The 17,749-nt window shown below is 63.9% G+C and overlaps 1 protein-coding gene across 1 annotated transcript; it reads right to left on the bottom strand.

Moving 5' to 3' along the window:
• Nucleotides 1–1,200: 1,200 nt before the first annotated feature.
• LOC136000787 (cell adhesion molecule 4-like) lies at nucleotides 1,201–17,581 on the bottom strand. The gene is made up of 9 exons (XM_065654748.1): nucleotides 17,480–17,581; nucleotides 14,325–14,471; nucleotides 12,437–12,589; nucleotides 8,863–8,997; nucleotides 5,678–5,842; nucleotides 4,853–4,943; nucleotides 3,605–3,798; nucleotides 1,697–1,825; nucleotides 1,201–1,314 (listed from the first exon to the last, which is right to left on the bottom strand). The coding sequence occupies exons 1-9, from the start codon at nucleotides 17,523–17,525 to the stop codon at nucleotides 1,208–1,210; spliced, it is 1,167 nt and encodes a 388-aa protein (XP_065510820.1). The 5' UTR covers nucleotides 17,526–17,581; the 3' UTR covers nucleotides 1,201–1,207.
• Between the last annotated feature and the right edge of the window lie 168 nt (nucleotides 17,582–17,749).

Raw genomic sequence — 17,749 nt, forward strand, 5'->3', positions numbered from 1 at the left:
CCCCAATGTCCTTCTGTCCCATTGTCCCCATGTCCCCAAGTGTCCCCATGTCCCCGTCCCATTGTCCCCATGTCCTTCTGTCCCATTGTCCCCAATGTCCTGTCCCCCCGTCCCACTGTGTCCCCAAGGTCCTTCTGTCCAAGTGTCCCCAATGTCGCCCCCATTGTCCCCACGTCCTTCTGTCCCCCCGTCCCCAAATGTCCCCGTGTCCTTTTGTCCCCATGTCCCCTCATTGTCCCCATGTCCCATTGTCCCCATGTTCCAAATGTCCCCGTGTCCCCTCATTGTCCTCAATGTCCCCAAGCGTCCTCTCAATGTCCCCTCATTGTCCCCATGTCCCCCAAGTCCTCCTGTCCCTCCACATTGTCCCCAAGTCCTTTTGTTCCCCCCCAATGTCCCCATTGTCCCTCTATGTCCTCAGCGTCCCCAAGTCCTTTGGTCCCCATGTCCCCCCATGTCCCCCTGTCCCCCAATGTCCCCATGTCCTCCTGTCCCCCATTGTCCCCAAGTCCTCCTGTCCCCCATTGTCCCCCTGTCCCCCAATGTCCCCCCATACCCTATTGTCCCCCCATGTCCCCTTATCCGCCATTGTCCCCCTGTCCTCCCATATCCTCCATGTCCCCATGTCCCTTGTCCCCCCGGCCCCAAGTCCTTTTGTCCCCCTGTCCCCCCATTGTCCCCCCATGTCCCCCTGTCCCCCCATTGTCCCCATGTCCCCCCATTATCCCCTTGTCCCCCCTTGTCCCCCTGTCCCCCATTGTCCCCCAATGTCCCCCTGTCCCCCCACTGTCCCTATGTCCCCCATGTCCCCCTGTCCCCCGTTGTCCCCCTGTCCCCCATTGTCCCCCAATGTGTCCCTGTCCCCCCCTTGTCCCCATGTCCCCCTGTCCTCCCATATCCTCAATGTCCCCCTGGCCCCCATTGTCCTCCTGTCCCCCCCATGTCCCCCTGTCCCCCCATGTCTTCCTGTTCCCCCATTGTCCCGCAATGTCCCCAAGTCCTCCTGTCCCCCATTGTCCCCCCATTGTCCCCCTGTCCTCACATTGTCCCCATGTCCCCTTGTCCCCCAATGTCCCCCTGTCCCCCCCTGTCCCCCCATTGTCCCCATCCCCCTATGTCCCCCCAATGTCCCCCTGTCCCCCCGTGTCCCCCCATGTCCCCTTGTCCCCCGTTGTCCCCCTGTCCCCCCGTGTCCCCCTGTCCGTCCCTAGATGAAAAACTCCTCGCGCCGTTTCCCGCTCTCCCCGCCCAGAAACGCCTCCCGCGCCTCCCCCGGCTCGTCCAATCCGCTCGCCTCGTGCGTCAGGTACGACCCTGTGGCGGCCAATCAGAGAACGGCTCTGGGGACACGCCCTCCCCAGGCCCCGCCCACAACCCCCGGCTCCTCCCCCAATCCAAGCCCCGCCCCCTCCCCAAGCTCCGCCCCCGAAGCCCCCAGTGCCTCAAGGCCCCGCCCACCTTGGCCCCGCCCCCTCCGAAGACACCGCCCCCCCCGCCACGCCCCCTTTCCCCACCCCCTTGTCCCCGCCCCCTTTGGAAGCCACGCCCCCGACACCCCCCCCTCTTGGCCCCTCCCCCTTTTTGGAGACCGCGCCCCCTCTGGAGTCTCCACTCCCTCGGCCCCGCCCCCCCCGGAGGCCCCGCCCCCCCGAGGCCCCGCCCCCCGGAGGCCCCGCCCCCCGGAGGCCCCGCCCACCTTTCTGGCGCACGGAGCACCAGAGCAGCGCCCCCAGCAGGCAGAGCAGCAGGAACACCAGCAGCGCCAGGACCCCGCCCACGATGGCGAAGGGCGTGGCCTGGGGCGTGGCCAGGACCGCCCCCGCGGCTGGGGGGCGGGGTTAGAGTGGGGAGGGGCGCGGCCAGGGGGGCGGGGCCAGGGGAGGGCCCTGGAGGCCAGGGAGTGGGCGGGGTCAGGGGATGGGCGGGGTCAGGGGAGCGGGCGGAGTCAGAGGAGTGGGCGGGGTCGGGGTGGGCGGAGTCGGGTTGGGTGGGGTCAGGGGGTGGGTGGAGTCAGAGGGGTGGGCGGGGTCAGGGGTGGGCGGGGTCAGGGGTGGGCGGAGTCAGAGGGGTGGGCAGGGTCGGGGTGGGCGGAGTCAGGGGAGTGGGTGGGGTCAGGGGTGGGCGGAGTCAGAGGGGTGGGCGGAGCCAGGGGATGGGTGGAGCCAGGGCAGTGGGCGGGGTCAGGGGTGGGCGGGGCCTGAGAGGGCAGGGCCAGGGGTGGGCGGGGCCATGGGGTGGGCGGGGCCACAGCTGCCCCGGGGGGTGTGGGGGGGCGGGGTTGGAGGGGGCGGGGCCTGAGTGGTGGGCGGGGCCTGAGGGTCCGAGGGGGCGGGGGCTGGGGGGGTGGGGCCAGGGGCGCTGGCAGTGCCGGGGTGGGGGACAAGTAACTGGGTGACGGTGGGTGACAATGGGTGACAATGGGTGACAGTAGGTTGACAATGGGTGGCTGTAGGTTACAATAGAATGACAATAAATGACATTAGGTGACAATAGGATGACAGTAGGTGACAGTAGGATGACAATAGACGACAGTAGGATGACAACAGATGACATTAGGATGACAATAGATGACATTAGGTGACCCTAGGATGACAATAGATGACAATAGGATGACAGCAGGTGACAGCAGGATGACAGTAGGTGACAATGGGATGACAATAGATGACATTAGGATGACAATAGGTGACATTAGGTGACCCTAGGATGACAATAGATGACAATAGGATGACAGCAGGTGACAGCAGGATGACAACAGATGACAGTAGGTGACAATAGATGACATTAGGTGACCCTAGGATGACAATAGATGACAATAGGTGACAGCAGGATGACAACAGATGACAGTAGGTGACAATAGATGACATTAGGTGACCCTAGGATGACAATAGATGACAATAGGTGACAGCAGGTGACAATAGATGACAATAGATGACAGTAGGTGACAGTAGCATGACAATAGGATGACAATAGATGACAATAGGATGACAATAGATGACAGTAGGTGACCGTAGGATGACAATAGATGACAATAGGTGACAGTAGGATGACAAAACATGACAATAGGTGACAATAGATGACAATAGATGACAGTAGGTCACAGTAGAATGACAACAGGATGACAATAGATGACAATAGGATGACAATAGATGACAGTAGGTGACCGTAGGATGACAGTAGATGACAATAGGTGACAGTAGGATGACAAAAGATGACAGTAGGTGACAATAGATGACAATACATGACAGTAGGTGACAGTAGGATGACAATAGGATGACAATAGATGACAATAGGATGACAATAGATGACAGTAGGTGACCATAGGATGACAATAGATGACAATAGGTGACAGTAGGATGACAAAACATGACAATAGGTGACAATAGATGACAATAGATGACAGTAGGTGACCGTAGGATGACAGTAGATGACAATAGGTGACATTAGGATGACAAGAGATGACAATAGATGACATTAGGTGACAATAAGATGACAGTAGGTGCCAGTAGATGACAACAGGGTGCCAATAGATGACATTAGGTGATAGGAGGATGACAGCAGATGACAGCAGGGGACAGCAGGTGACAGCAGGTGACGTGACCCGTACCGTAGACCCGGAGCGGATAGTGTGCGCTGGCCCGGCCGTGCGCGTTGCCCGCGGCGCAGCTGTAGGTGTCGCCGTTGTCCCCCGGGCCCAGGTCGGGCAGGCGAAGCTCCGCCCCCCACGGCCCCGCCCGCTGCTCTGCCCGCCCCGGAACCGGAACCGACCCGTTGGAGCGCGACCAGGACACCTCCGTGGGGCTGGGGACACAGCGGGGACAACGGGGTCAGTGGCGACATTGGAGGCAATGGGGACATTGGGGGCAATGGGGAGAATGGGGTCAATGGGGTCAGTGGGGACATTGGGGTCAATGGGGACAATGGGACCAATGGAGGCAATGGGGTCAATGGGGACATTGGGGTCAATGGGGACACTGGGGTCAATGGGGAGATTGGGGTCAATGGGGACAATGGGATCAATGGAGGCAACGGGGTCAATGGGGACACTGGGGTCAATGGGGTCAATGGGGACATTGGGGTCAATGGGGACAATGGGACCAATGGAGGCAATGGGGAGATTGGGGTCAATGGGGACATTGGGGTCAATGGGGACACTGGGGTCAATAGGGTCAATGGGGACACTGGGGTCAATGGGGACATTGGGGAGAATGGGGACAATGGGGTCAATGGGGACATTGGGGACAATGGGATCAATGGAGGCAATGGGGTCAATGGGGACACTGGGGTGAATGGAGACATTGGGGTCAATGGGGACACTGGGGTCAATGGGGACATTGGGGACAATGGGGACAATGGGGTCAATGGAGACATTGGGGTCAATGGGGACAATGGGGACGATGGGGACAGTGGGGACGATGGGGACAACGGGGTCAAGGGGGTCAATGGGGACATTAGGGTCAATGGGGACATTGGGGACAATGGGATCAATGGAGGCAATGGGGTCAATGGGGACACTGGGGTCAATGGGGACAATGGGGACATTGGGGTCAATGGGGACAATGGGGACGATGGGGACAGTGGGGACGATGGGGACAACGAGGTCAAGGGGGACAATGGGGACATGGGGACACCACCCAGACCCAGCTCCGCCCCCCCTGCCTCCACCCCAAGTGTCCCCACGATGTCCCCATAATGTCCCCATGTGTCCCCACGATGTCCCCAGGGGGGGTGACACTCACGGGGGGTTCCCGGTGACACCGCAGCTCAGCACCAACGTGTCCCCTGTGTCCCCCCAGCCCCACCCCATGATGTCCCCACATGTCCCCACGATGTCCCCAGGGGGGGTGACACTCACGGGGGGTTCCCGGTGACACTGCAGCTCAGCACCAACGTGTCCCCCTCGCGCAGGACGCGCGGGGACGCCTGGATCCGCACGCTGGGCGGGTCTGGGGACAAGAGGGGACAAAAGGGGACAAGAGGGGACGGTGACACCGACCCTGGGGACAAGGGGCAGGTGCTCATGGCCACAGTGTCCCCAGTCCCCCCCAGTCCCTCCCAGGGCTCCCAGTGTCCCCATGTCCCCAGTATCCCCTCATGTCCCAAATGTCCCCGTGTCCCCCCATGTCCCCCCCAGTCTCTCCCAATGCTCCCAGTGTCCCCATGTCCCCAATATCCCCTCATGTCCCCAATGTCCCCATGTCCCCCCCAGTCCCTCCCAGTGCTCCCTATGTCCCCATGTCCCCAATGTCCCCAATGTCCCCACGTCCCCCATGTCCCAATGTCCCCCATGTCCCCAGTCCCTCCCAGTCCCTCCCAGTGCTCCCAGTGTCCCCATGTCCCCAATATCCCCTCATGTCCCCAATGTCCACGTGTCCCCCCATGTCCCCATGTCCCCCCATGTCCCCATGTCTCCCCCAGTCCCTCCCAGTGCTCCCCATGTCCCCATGTCCCCCATGTCCCCAGTCCCTCCCAGTCCCCCCAGTGCTCCCAGTTCACCCACACTGCACGTCCAGCGTGTACTGGGTGCGCCGGCGCTGGCCCCTCTGTGTCCCCATGTCCCCAATGTCCCCATGTCCCCCACGTCCCCATGTCCCCCATGTCCCCCCATGTCCCAATGTCCCCCATGTCCCCAGTCCCTCCCAGTCCCTCCCAGTCCCCCCAGTGCTCCCAGTTCACCCACACTGCACGTCCAGCGTGTACTGGGTGCGCCGGCGCTGGCCGCGGGGCAGGGCGGGATGTGTCACCTCGCAGGTGACAACGGCCCCGTTGTCCCCGCGCTCCACGCGCAGCCGCAGGACGTTGAGCTGCAGGAAAACCAGCCCCCGCTGCTCCCGGCTGGGGACGCCTGCGGACACGGGGACGTTGGGGACATTGGGGACATTGGGGAAATCAGGGACATTGGGGGAATGGGGGACATGGGGGACATTGGGGACAGAGGGGACGTGAGGGGACAGCAGGGAACAACGGGGAGAGTGAGGGACATACCCCATGTCCCCCTGTCCCCACCATGCCCCCAATGTCCCCATGTCCCCCCCATGCCCCCAATGTCCCCCGGTCCCCATGTCCCTGCCTGTCCCCATGTCCCACCCTGTCCCCATGTCCCCCCCATGCCCCCCATGCCCTCCCCATCCCCATGTCCCCCCCATGCCCCCCATGTCCCAATATCCCTCCCTGTCCCCATGTCCCACCCTGTCCCCATGTCCCCCCCATGCCCTCCATGCCCTCCCCATCCCCATGTCCCCCCTGTCCCCCCCATCCCCATGTCCCCCCATGCCCCCCATGTCCCCCCCATGCCCCAATATCCCCCCCTGTCCCCATGTCCCCCCTCTGTCCCCATGTCCCCCCCAAGCCCCAATATCCCTCCCTGTCCCCATGTCCCCCCCTGTCCCCCCCAAGCCCATGTCCCCCCAAGCCCCCCATGTCCCCCCATGCCCCCCATGTCCCCCCCATGCCCCCATATCCCCTCCTGTACCCCCATCCCCATGTACCCCCCCGTCCCCATGTCCCCCCTGTCCCCCCCATGCCCCCCATGCCCTCCCGATCCCCATGTCCCCCCTGTCCCCCCCATGCCCTCCCCGTCCCCATGTCCCCCCTGTCCCCATGTTCCCCCTGTCCCCATATCCCCCCCGTCCCCCTGTCCCCCCCATCCCCATGTCCCCCCCATGCCCCCATATCCCCCCCTGTCCCCATGTTCCCCCCAAGCCCCCCATGCCCCCCTGGTCCCCATGTCCCCCCTGTCCCCCCCATCCCCATGTCCCCCCTGTCCCCATGTCCCCCCCATGCCCCATAATGTTCCCCCATTACCCCCTATGCCCCCCATGTCCCCATATCCCCCTGTCCCCATCACCCCCATGTCCCCCCCTGTCCCCATGTCCCCCCCATGCCCCCCATGTCCTCCCCATGCCCCAATACCCGCCCCGTCCCCATATCCCTCCCCGTCCCCATGTCCCCCCCATCCCCATGTCCCCGCCTGTCCCCCCCGTCCCCATGCCCTCTCCGTCCCCATGTCCCCCCCAAGCCCCCCCTGTCCCCCCCGTCCCTCTGTCCCCCCCAAGCCCCCCATGCCCCCCCATGCCCCCATATCCCCCCCTGTCCCCATGTCCCCCCTGTACCCCCATCCCCATGTACCCCCCTGTCCCCATGTCCCCCCCATGCCCTCCATGCCCTCCCCGTCCCCATGTCCCCCCTGTCCTCCCCATCCCCATGCCCTCCCCGTCCCCATGTCCCCCCCATGCCCCCCATGTCCCCCCCATGCCCCAATATCCCTCCCTGTCCCCATGTCCCCCCTCTGTCCCCATGTCCCCCCCAAGCCCCCCATGTCCCCCCATGCCCCCCCATGCCCCCATATCCCCCCCTGTCCCCATGTCCCCCCTGTACCCCCACCCCCATGTCCCCCCCATGCCCCAATATCCCTCCCTGTCCCCATGTCCCCCCCTGTCCCCCCCAAGCCCATGTCCCCCCAAGCCCCCCATGTCCCCCCCATGCCCCCATATCCCCCTCTGTACCCCCATCCCCATGTACCCCCCTGTCCCCATGTCCCCCCCATGCCCTCCCCGTCCCCATGTCCCCCCTGTCCCCCCCATCCCCATGTCCCCGCCTGTCCCCCCGTCCCCATGTCCCCCCATGCCCTCCCCGTCCCCATGTCCCCCCTGTCCCCCCCATGCCCCCCATGCCCTCCCTGTCCCCATGTCCCTGCCTGTCCCCATATCCCCCCCTGTCCCCATGTCCCCCCTGTACCCCCATCCCCATGTCCCCCCCATGCCCCAATATCCCTCCCTGTCCCCATATCCCCCCCTGTCCCCATGTCCCCCCATGCCCCCCATGTCCTCCCCATGCCCCAATACCCCCCCCCGTCCCCATATCCCTCCCCGTCCCCATGTCCCCCCCGTCCCCATGTCCCCGCCTGTCCCCCCCGTCCCCATGCCCTCCCCGTCCCCATGTCCCCCCCAAGCCCCCCCTGTCCCCCCCATGCCCCCATATCCCCCCCTGTCCCCATGTCCCCCCTGTACCCCCATCCCCATGTACCCCCCTGTCCCCATGTCCCCCCCATGCCCCCCATGCCCTCCCCGTCCCCATGTCCCCCCCATCCCCATGTCCCCGCCTGTCCCTCCCGTCCCCATGCCCTCCCCGTCCCCATGTCCCCCCTGTCCACCCCGTCCCCATGCCCTCCCCGTCCCCATATCCCCCCCTGTCCCCATGTCCCCCCCGTCCCCATGTCCCCCCCATGCCCCCCATGCCCTCCCCGTCCCCATGTCCCCCCTGTCCACCCCGTCCCCATGCCCTCCCCGTCCCCATATCCCCCCCTGTCCCCATGTCCCCCCCGTCCCCATATCCCCCCCTGTCCCCATGTCCCCCCCGTCCCCATGTCCCCCCCATGCCCCCCATGCCCTCCCCGTCCCCATGTCCCCCCTGTCCACCCCGTCCCCATGTCCCCCCCAAGCCCCCCATGTCCCCCCCATGCCCCCATATCCCCCCCTGTCCCCATGTCCCCCCTGTACCGCCATCCCCATGTACCCCCCTGTCCCCATGTCCCCCCCATGCCCCCCATGCCCTCCCTGTCCCCATGTCCCCCCTGTCCACCCCATCCCCATGCCCTCCCCGTCCCCATGTCCCCCCCAAGCCCCCCTGTCCCCCCCAAGCCCCCCCTGTCCCCCCCATCCCCATGTCCCCCCCAAGCCCCCCCTGTCCCCCCCGTCCCCATGTCCCCCCCATGCCCCCCATGCCCTCCCCATCCCCATGTCCCCCCTGTCCACCCCATCCCCATGCCATCCCTGTCCCCATGTCCCCCCCAAGCCCCCCTGTCCCCCCCATGCCCCCCTGTCCCCCCCTGTCCCCCCCGTCCCCCCGCATTGTCCCCGCCGTCACCTGGCAGCTCCCTGCGGTCGCGGTACCAGCGCAGCCCCGCTGGGGGGCGCGCTCGGGGCACGAGGCAGCGCAGCTCCAGCTCCGCCCCCGCCACGGCCACGCCCCCCTGCGTCACTTCCGGCTCCGCCGGGGGCACTGCGGGACACGGGGCGGGGTCAGCCAGGGGTCAGCGGGACAGGGGGACACAATGGGGACACAATGGGGACACAATGGGGACAATGGGGACATGGGGACAATGGAGGACATGGGGACAATGGGGACAATGGGGACATGGGGGGACATGGGGAGAATGGGGACAATGGGGAGAATGGGGACATGGGGACAATGGGGACAATGGGGACAATGGGGACAATGGGGACAATGGAGGACATGGGGACATGGGGGGACATGGGGACAATGGGGACAATGGGGACATGGGGGGACATGGGGAGAATGGGGATAATGGGGACAATGGGGACAATGGAGGACATGGGGACATGGGGGGACATGGGGACAATGGGGACATGGGGACAATGGGGACAATGGGGAGAATGGGGACATGGGGACAATGGAGGACATGGGGACATGGGGGGACATGGGGATAATGGGGACAATGGGGACAATGGGGACACAATGGGGATAATGGGGACACAATGGGGACAATGGAGGACATGGGGACAATGGGGATAATGGGGACATGGGGAGACATGGGGACAATGGGGACAATGGGGACATGGAGACAATGGGACAATGGGGATAATGGGGACAATGGGGAGAATGGGGACAGGGGGACAGTGGGACAATGGGGGGACATGGGATCATGGGGATAATGGGGAGAATGAGGACAATGGGGAGAATGGGGACATGGGGACAATGGGGACAATGGGGACAATGGGGGGACATGGGGACATGGGGGGACATGGGGACAATGGGCCAATGGGGATAATGGGGACAATGGGCAGAATGGGGACATGGCGACAATGGGGACATGGGGACAATGGGACAATGGGGGGACATGGGGAGAATGGGGACATGGGGACAATGGGACATGGGGACACAATGGGGACAATGGGGACACAATGGGGACAATGGGGAGAACGGGGACAATGGGGACAATGGGGGGACATGGGGACAATGCGGCAACATGGGGAACAATGGGGACAACGGGAAAATGGGGAGAATGGGGACATGGGGGGACAAGGGACACAGGGGAATGTGACCCCCCAGCTCCCATGTCCCCAAGTGTCCCCTGGTGTCCCCAGTGTGACCCCCGGTGTCCCCAACAATGACACCGGTCCGGTTTGGGGTGTCCCGTGGGTGACAAGGGCAGGAAGTGCCACCACATCCCTGTGTCCCCAAGTGTCCCCAAGTGTCGCCACGTGTCCCCACGTCCTCCCGTGGCCTCTCAAGTGTCCCCGAGCGTCCCCAACAATGACACCGATCCGGTTTGGGGTGTCCCGTGGGTGACAAGGGCAGGAAGTGCCACCGCGTCCCTGTGTCCCCACGTGTCCCCAAGACTGATACTGATGTGGTTTTGGTGGCCGATGGGGACAGGAAGTGCCACCGCGTCCCTGTGTCCCCACGTGTCCCCAATGTCTTTGTGTCCCCCCATCCCTGTGGATGTCCCTGGTGTCCCTGTGTCCCCAATGTCCCTCTGTCCCTGTGTCCCCCTGTCCCATGTCCTCCTGTCCCCAATGTCCCCCATGTCCCTGTGTCCCCCTGCCCCTGTGTCCCCATGTCCCTGTGCCCGTGTCCCCAATGCCCCTGTCCCTGTGTCCCCGTGTCCCTGTGTCCCCCTGTCCCCTGATCCCCGCAATGTCCCCAATGTCCCTGATCCCCCCAATGTCCCCGATGTCCCCTATTCCCCCCAGTGTCCCCAACACTCACCCAGGACGGTCAGTGTCACGTTCTGGTGCCGCGTGTCCTCCCCATAGAGCAGCCGTGTCCCTGTGTCCCCATGTCCCCCATTCCCCCCAATGTCCCCAATGTCCCTGATCCCCCCGATGTCCCCGATGTCCCCAATGTCCCCAGCACTCACCCAGGACGGTGAGGGTGGCGTTCTGGTGCCGCGTGTCCTCCCCATAGAGCTGGCAGCTGTACCCCTGTGTCCCCGTGTCCCTGTGCCCCCATGTCCCTGTTGTCCCCATGTCCCTGTGTCCCCCTGTCCCTGTGTCTCCAATGTCCCCATGTCCCCATGTCCCTGTTGTCCCCCTGTCCCTGTTGTCCCCGTGTCCCTGTGTCCCCCTGTCCCTGTGTCTCCAATGTCCCCGTGTCCCCATGTCCCTGTTGTCCCCCTGTCCCTGTGTCTCCAATGTCCCCATGTCCCCATGTCCCTGTTGTCCCCCTGTCCCTGTTGTCCCCGTGTCCCTGTGTCCCCCTGTCCCTGTGTCTCCAATGTCCCCGTGTCCCCATGTCCCTGTTGTCCCCCTGTCCCTGTTGTCCCTGTGTCCCTGCCTTCCCATGTCCCCGTGTCCCCAGTGTCCCCTATTCCCTGCAATGTCCCCAATGTCCCTGGTCCTCCTAATGTCCCCATGTCTCTGATCCCCGCAATGTCCCCAATGTCCCCTGTCCTTACCCAGGACGGTGAGGGTGGCGTTCTGGTGCCGCATGTCCTCCCCATAGAGCTGGCAGCTGTACCCCTGTGTCCCCGTGTCCCTGTGTCCCCAATGTCCCCGTGTCCCCATGTCCCTGTGTCCCCATGTCCCCTGATCCCCCAACGTCTCCAATGTCCCTGATCCCTCCAATGTCCCCAATGTCCCCGGTCCTCCCAATGTCCCCAATGTCCCCGGTCCCCCCAACGTTCCCAATGTCCCCAATGTCCCCGATGTCCCCTATTCCCCCCAGTGTCCCCAACGTCCCCAACACTCACCCAAGACGGTCAGTGTCACGTTCTGGTGCCGCGTGTCCTCCCCATAGAACAGCCGTGTCCCTGTGTCCCCATGTCCCCCATTCCCCCCAATGTCCCCAATGTCCCTGATCCCCCCGATGTCCCCGATGTCCCCAGCACTCACCCAGGACGGTGAGGGTGGCGTTCTGGTGCCGCGTGTCCTCCCCATAGAGCTGGCAGCTGTACCCCTGTGTCCCCGTGTCCCCCATTCCCCCCAATGTCCCCAATGTCCCCGATCCCCCCGATGTCCCCGATGTCCCCGATGTCCCCAGCGCTCACCCAGGACGGTGAGGGTGGCGTTCTGGTGCCGCGTGTCCTCCCCATAGAGCTGGCAGCTGAACCCCTGTGTCCCCGTGTCCCCCATTCCCCCCAACGTCCCCAATGTCCCCGATGTCCCCGATGTCCCCAGCACTCACCCAGGACGGTGAGGGTGGCGTTCTGGTGTCGCGTGTCCTCCCCATAGAGCTGGCAGCTGTACCCTTGTGTCCCCGTGTCCCCCATTCCCCCCAACGTCCCCAATGTCCCCGATGTCCCCGATGTCCCCAGCACTCACCCAGGACGGTGAGGGTGGCGTTCTGGTGTCGCGTGTCCTCCCCATAGAGCTGGCAGCTGTACCCCTGTGTCCCCGTGTCCCCCATTCCCCCCAATGTCCCCAATGTCCCCGATGTCCCCGATGTCCCCAATGTCCCTGATGTCCCCAGCACTCACCCAGGACGGTGAGGGTGGCGTTCTGGTGCCGCGTGTCCTCCCCATAGAGCTGGCAGCTGTACCCCCCCTCATCCTCCAGCCGGGCCGGGCTGAGCTGCAGCCGCAGGCGCCGCCGGCTGAACTCGACCAGCTGGAACCGCTCGTCCTTCAGCGCTGCGACAATGACAGTGACAATGACAATGGGGTCACTGGGGGGTCGGGGACACCCCCAGGGACCCCACGGCCGCCCCACGGAGTCACAGTGTCACCTGTGGGGTCACAAAGCCACCCCATGGGGACATAAGGACCCTATAGGGACCCCCAGCTGGAGCTGCTCGTCCTTCAGCACTTGGACAGCGACAATGACTATGACAATGACAAGGACAATGACAAGGACACCAGTGTCACCAAGGGGTCAGGGACACCCCCAGGGACCCCACGGCCGCCCCACGGGGTCACAGTGTCACCTGGGGGGTCACAAAGCCACCCCATGGGGACATAAGGACCCTATAGGGACCCCCAGCTGGAGCTGCTCGTCCTTCAGCACTTGGACAGCGACAATGGCAATGACAAGGACAAGGACAATGACAAGGACAAGGACACCAGTGTCACCAGGGGGTCAGGGACACCCCCAGGGACCCCACGGCCGCCCCACGGGGTCACAGTGTCACCTATGGGGTCACAAAGCCGCCCCATGGGGACACAAGGACACACGGTCACCCCCAGCTGGAGCCGCTCGTCCTTCAGCACTTGGACAGCGACAGTGACAATGACAATGACAATGACAATGGGGTCACCGGGGGGTCGGGGACACCCCCAGGGACCCCACGGCCGCCCCATGGGGTCACAGTGTCACCTATGGGGTCACAAAGCCACCCCATGGGGACATAAGGACCCTATGGGGACCCCCAGCTGGAACCGCTCGTCCTTCAGTCCTGGGGCAATGGGGACAATGACAATGACAACGGGGTCACCGGGGGGTGGGGGACACCCCCAGGGACCCCACGGCCGCCCAAGGGGTCACAGTGTCACCCTAGAGCCACCCATGGGGGACACGGCCACCCCAATGTCCCCACGGCCACCCCAAGGCCACCATGGCCACCAAGATGTCCCCAAGGCCACCCAGAGGCCACCGTGGCCACGTCAATGTCCCCAAGGCCACCACAAGGTCCCCATGGCCGCCCCAATGTCCCCAATGTCCCCTCACTGCAGGTGCCATTGAAGAGCGTTTGTCACACCAGGTTCTGACCGTGTCCCATGTACCCATGTCCCCCCCTGTCCCCATGTCCCCAATGTCCCCAAGTCCCCCATGTCCCCACGTCCCCAGTGATGTCCCCACATCCCGAAGGTCCCCTGGATGTCCCCCATGTCCCAAATGTCCCCTGGATGTCCCCATGTCCCCAATGATGTCCCCATGTACCCCTGTCCCCCACGTCCCCAATGATGTCCCCATGTCCCCAGTGATGTCTCCATGTCCCCAGTGTCCCCTGGATGTCGCCAATGTCCCCCATGTCCCCAATGATGTCCCCATGTCCCCAATGATGTCCCCAATGTCCCCTGGATGTCCCCATGTCCCCAGTGACCCCATGTCCCCCAAGTCCCCCATGACCCCAATGTCCCCACATCCCCTGGATGTCCCCAATGTCCCCTGGATGTCCCCATGTCCCCAATGACCCCATGTCCCCCAAGTCCCCCATGACCCCAATGTCCCCACATCCCCTGGATGTCCCCAAGTCCCCCATGTCCCCAACGTCCCCTGGATGTCCCCATGTCCCCAGTGACCCCATGTCCCCCAAGTCCCCCATGTCCCCCATGACCCCAATGTCCCCACATCCCCTGGATGTCCCCAAGTCCCCCATGTCCCCAGCGTCCCCTGGATGTCCCCAATGTCCCCTGGATGTCCCCTCACCGCGGGTGCCGTTGAAGAAGAGCGTCTGGCGCGCCGGGTTCTGGATGACGACGATGGAGCCGTCGTAGCCGTGCAGGTGACAAGTGATCTCGGCCGTGTCACCTTCCAGCACCGTCACGTTCTCGGCCACCACCTCCTGCGCCCGCCCTGCGGCACGGGGACACGGGACGGTGACACCGGGGACAGGGGGACAGGGGGACACGGGACGGTGACATGGGGGACAGGGGGACAGGGGGACAGGGGGACATGGGACGGTGACACCGGGGACAGGGGGACAGGGGGACAGGGGGACATGGGACGGTGACACCGGGGACAGGGGGACAGGGGGACAGGGGGACACGGGACGGTGACACCGGGGACAGGGGGACAGGGGGACACGGGACGGTGACACCGGGGACAGGGGGACAGGGGGGACAGGGGGACACGGGACGGTGACATGGGGGACAGGGGGACAGGGGGACAGGGGGACAGGGGGACACGGGACAGTGACACTGGGGACAGGGGGACAGGGGGACAGGGGGACAGGGGGACACGGGACGGTGACATGGGGGACAGGGGGGACAGGGGGACACGGGATGGTGACATGGGGGACAGGGGGACAGGGGGACAGGGGGGACAGGGGGACATGGGACGGTGACACCGGGGACAGGGGGACAGGGGGACAGGGGGACACGGGACGGTGACATGGGGGACAGGGGGACACGGGACGGTGACACCGAGGACAGGGGGACAGGGGGACACGGGACGGTGACATGGGGGACAGGGGGACAGGGGGACAGGGGACGGTGACACCGGGGACAGGGGGACAGGGGGACAGGGGACGGTGACACCGGGGACAGGGGGACAGGGGGGACAGGGGGACACGGGACAGTGACACCGGGGACAGGGGGACACGGGGATGTGGGGACGTGGGGACAGGGGGACGTGGGGACATGAGGGACATGGGGACAGTGGGACAGGGGGACAGTGGGACATTGGGGACACCAGGGCAATGGGGACAGTGACACTGGGGACAGGGGACACGGGGACACCCAACCAGGGCCCTGGGGACACTGGGGACAGAGATGATGTCACGGCCCCCGGACGCCTGGGTCCCTCCCGGACTCCTGGGTCCCCCCCGGACTCCTGGGTCCTTCCCCGGACACCTGGGTCCCTCCGGGGTGGGGGGTTGGGGGTGACATCGCGTTTTCGCTGTGTCAGCATAATCCGCCCCTTCCCCCGCCCAGGGTCACCGTCACGGCCAAGGTCACCGCCCCAAGGTCACCCCGGGACCCAGGCGTCCGGGAGGGACCCAGGCGTTCAGGGGGGGGACCCAGGCATTCTGGGAGGGGGACCCAGGCATCCGGGAGGGAGCCAGGCATTCGGGAGTGGGGGGACCCAGGCGTCCGGGTGCTGCCCACGGAGGTGACACGGGGACAAGTGACACTTTGTTCCCGCCATCGTCCCCCCTCCCGACCCACCCGGACGCCTGGGTCCCCTCCCGGACGCCTGGGTCCCTTCCCGAGTGGGTGCTGGCTGGGGGAGGGGAGGCGCCCGGACGCCTGGGTCCCCTCCCGGACGCCTGGGTCCACAATGGCCCTTTTCTGTGCCACCCGCGCCGGGGGGGGGACAGGCCGGCGCTGCCTGGCACCTTGGCGAGGACCCAGGCGTCCGGGGGGGACCCAGGCGTTCGGGGGGGACCCAGGAGTTTGGGGGGGGACCCAGGCATTCGGGAGGGGGGGACCCAGGCGTCCGGGGGGGGACCCAGGCGTCCGGGGGGGGACACACATGGGGACATCGGGGGGGAGGGGCTGCGGCAGCGGCCGGTGACAATTTTGGGGGGGGGGGGGGGACAAGGGGCCAATCTGGGGGGTTTCGGGGCCAATTTCAGGGGTTTTAGTCAATTTATGGGGTTTGGGGCCAATTTAAGGGATTTGGGGGCCAAATTTAAAGGTTTTTAGGGCAAATTTAAGGGGTTTTTTTGGCCAATTTAAGGGGTTTTGGGGCCAATTTCTGTGGGTTTGGGGCCAATTTAAGGGGGTTTGGGGCCTTTTTAAAGGTTTTTAGGGCAAATTTAAGGGGTTTTGTGGCCGATTTAAGGGGTTTTGGGACCAATTTAAGGGGTTTTAGGGCCAACTTCAGAGATTTTTGGGCCAATTTCAGGGGGTTTGTGGCCAATGTAAACGTTTTCGAGGCCAATTTCAGTGATTTTGGGGCCAATCTGAGGGGGTTTTAGTCAATGCAGGGGATTCCGTGGCCAATTTAAAGGTTTTTAGGGCAAATTTAAGGTATTTTGTGGCCCATTTAAGGGGTTTTGGGGCAAATTTAGAGGATTTGGGGCCAATTTAAGGTATTTAGTGGCAAATTTCAGTGGTTTGGGGGGCAATTTAAGGGGTTTTAGGGCCAATTTAAGGTATTTTGGGGGCAATTTCAGTGATTTTGGGGCCAATTTCAGTGATTTGGGGGCCAATTTAAGGGATTTTTGAGGCAATTTAAGGTATTTTGTGGCCAATTTCAGTGATTTTGGGGCCAATTTCAGTGATTTTTTGGCAATTTAAGGTATTTTGTGGCCAATTTCACTGATTTTGGGGGCAATTTCCCTGATTTTGGGGCCAATTTAAGGGATCTTTGGGTCAATTTGAAGGATTTGGGGCCAATTTCCACGCTTTTGTGGCCAATTTCAGTGATTTTTGGGCCAATTTCAGTGGTTTTGGGGCCAATTTGAGGGATTTTGGGGTCAATTTAAAGGATTTGGGGCCAATTAAACTGATTTTGGGGCCAATTTAAGGGATTTTTGGGTCAATTTAAAGGATTTGGGGCCAATTTCAGTGATTTTGGGGCCAATTTCAGTGATTTTGGGGGAATTTCAGTGATTTTGGGGCCAATTTCAGTGATTTTGGGGCCAATTTAAGGGATTTTTGGGTCAATTTAAAGGATTTGTGGCCAATTTCAGTGATTTTGGGGCCAATTTCCGCGCTTTTGTTGCCAATTTCAGTGACTTCGGGGCCAATTTGAGGGATTTGGGGGTCAGTTTAAAGGATTCTGGGGCCGCCGCAGGGCCCGCGCCCATTCCGGGGGGGCCGCGCTGCGGGCCGGGGCCGGGCCGGCGCGGGGCGGGCGGGGGGGGCCGGGGGCGGCGGTTTGGGGTGAATCGTGGCGGTTTCGGGGTCGCTCACCCAGCGCGGTCGCCCAGAGCAGCAGCAGCAGCGGGGGGGGCTCCATGGCGGCTCCGAGCGCGGCCGCTCCCACCCGCCACTGAGGGACGGCGGCGGCCAATGGGAGGGGAGGGCGGGAATGACGGGCGGGGGGCTGCGCCAATGGGAGGGGAGGGCGGGAATGAGGGGCAGGGGGCTCGGCCAATGGGCGGGGAGGAGGGGGCGGGAGCGTGGGATCGGCCAATGGGAGGGGAGGACGGGGGTGATAATGAGATGCGGGGGAGCGGCCAA

This window comes from Caloenas nicobarica, chromosome 35, assembly GCF_036013445.1.
Source record: "Caloenas nicobarica isolate bCalNic1 chromosome 35, bCalNic1.hap1, whole genome shotgun sequence".
Lineage (NCBI taxonomy): Eukaryota > Metazoa > Chordata > Aves > Columbiformes > Columbidae > Caloenas > Caloenas nicobarica.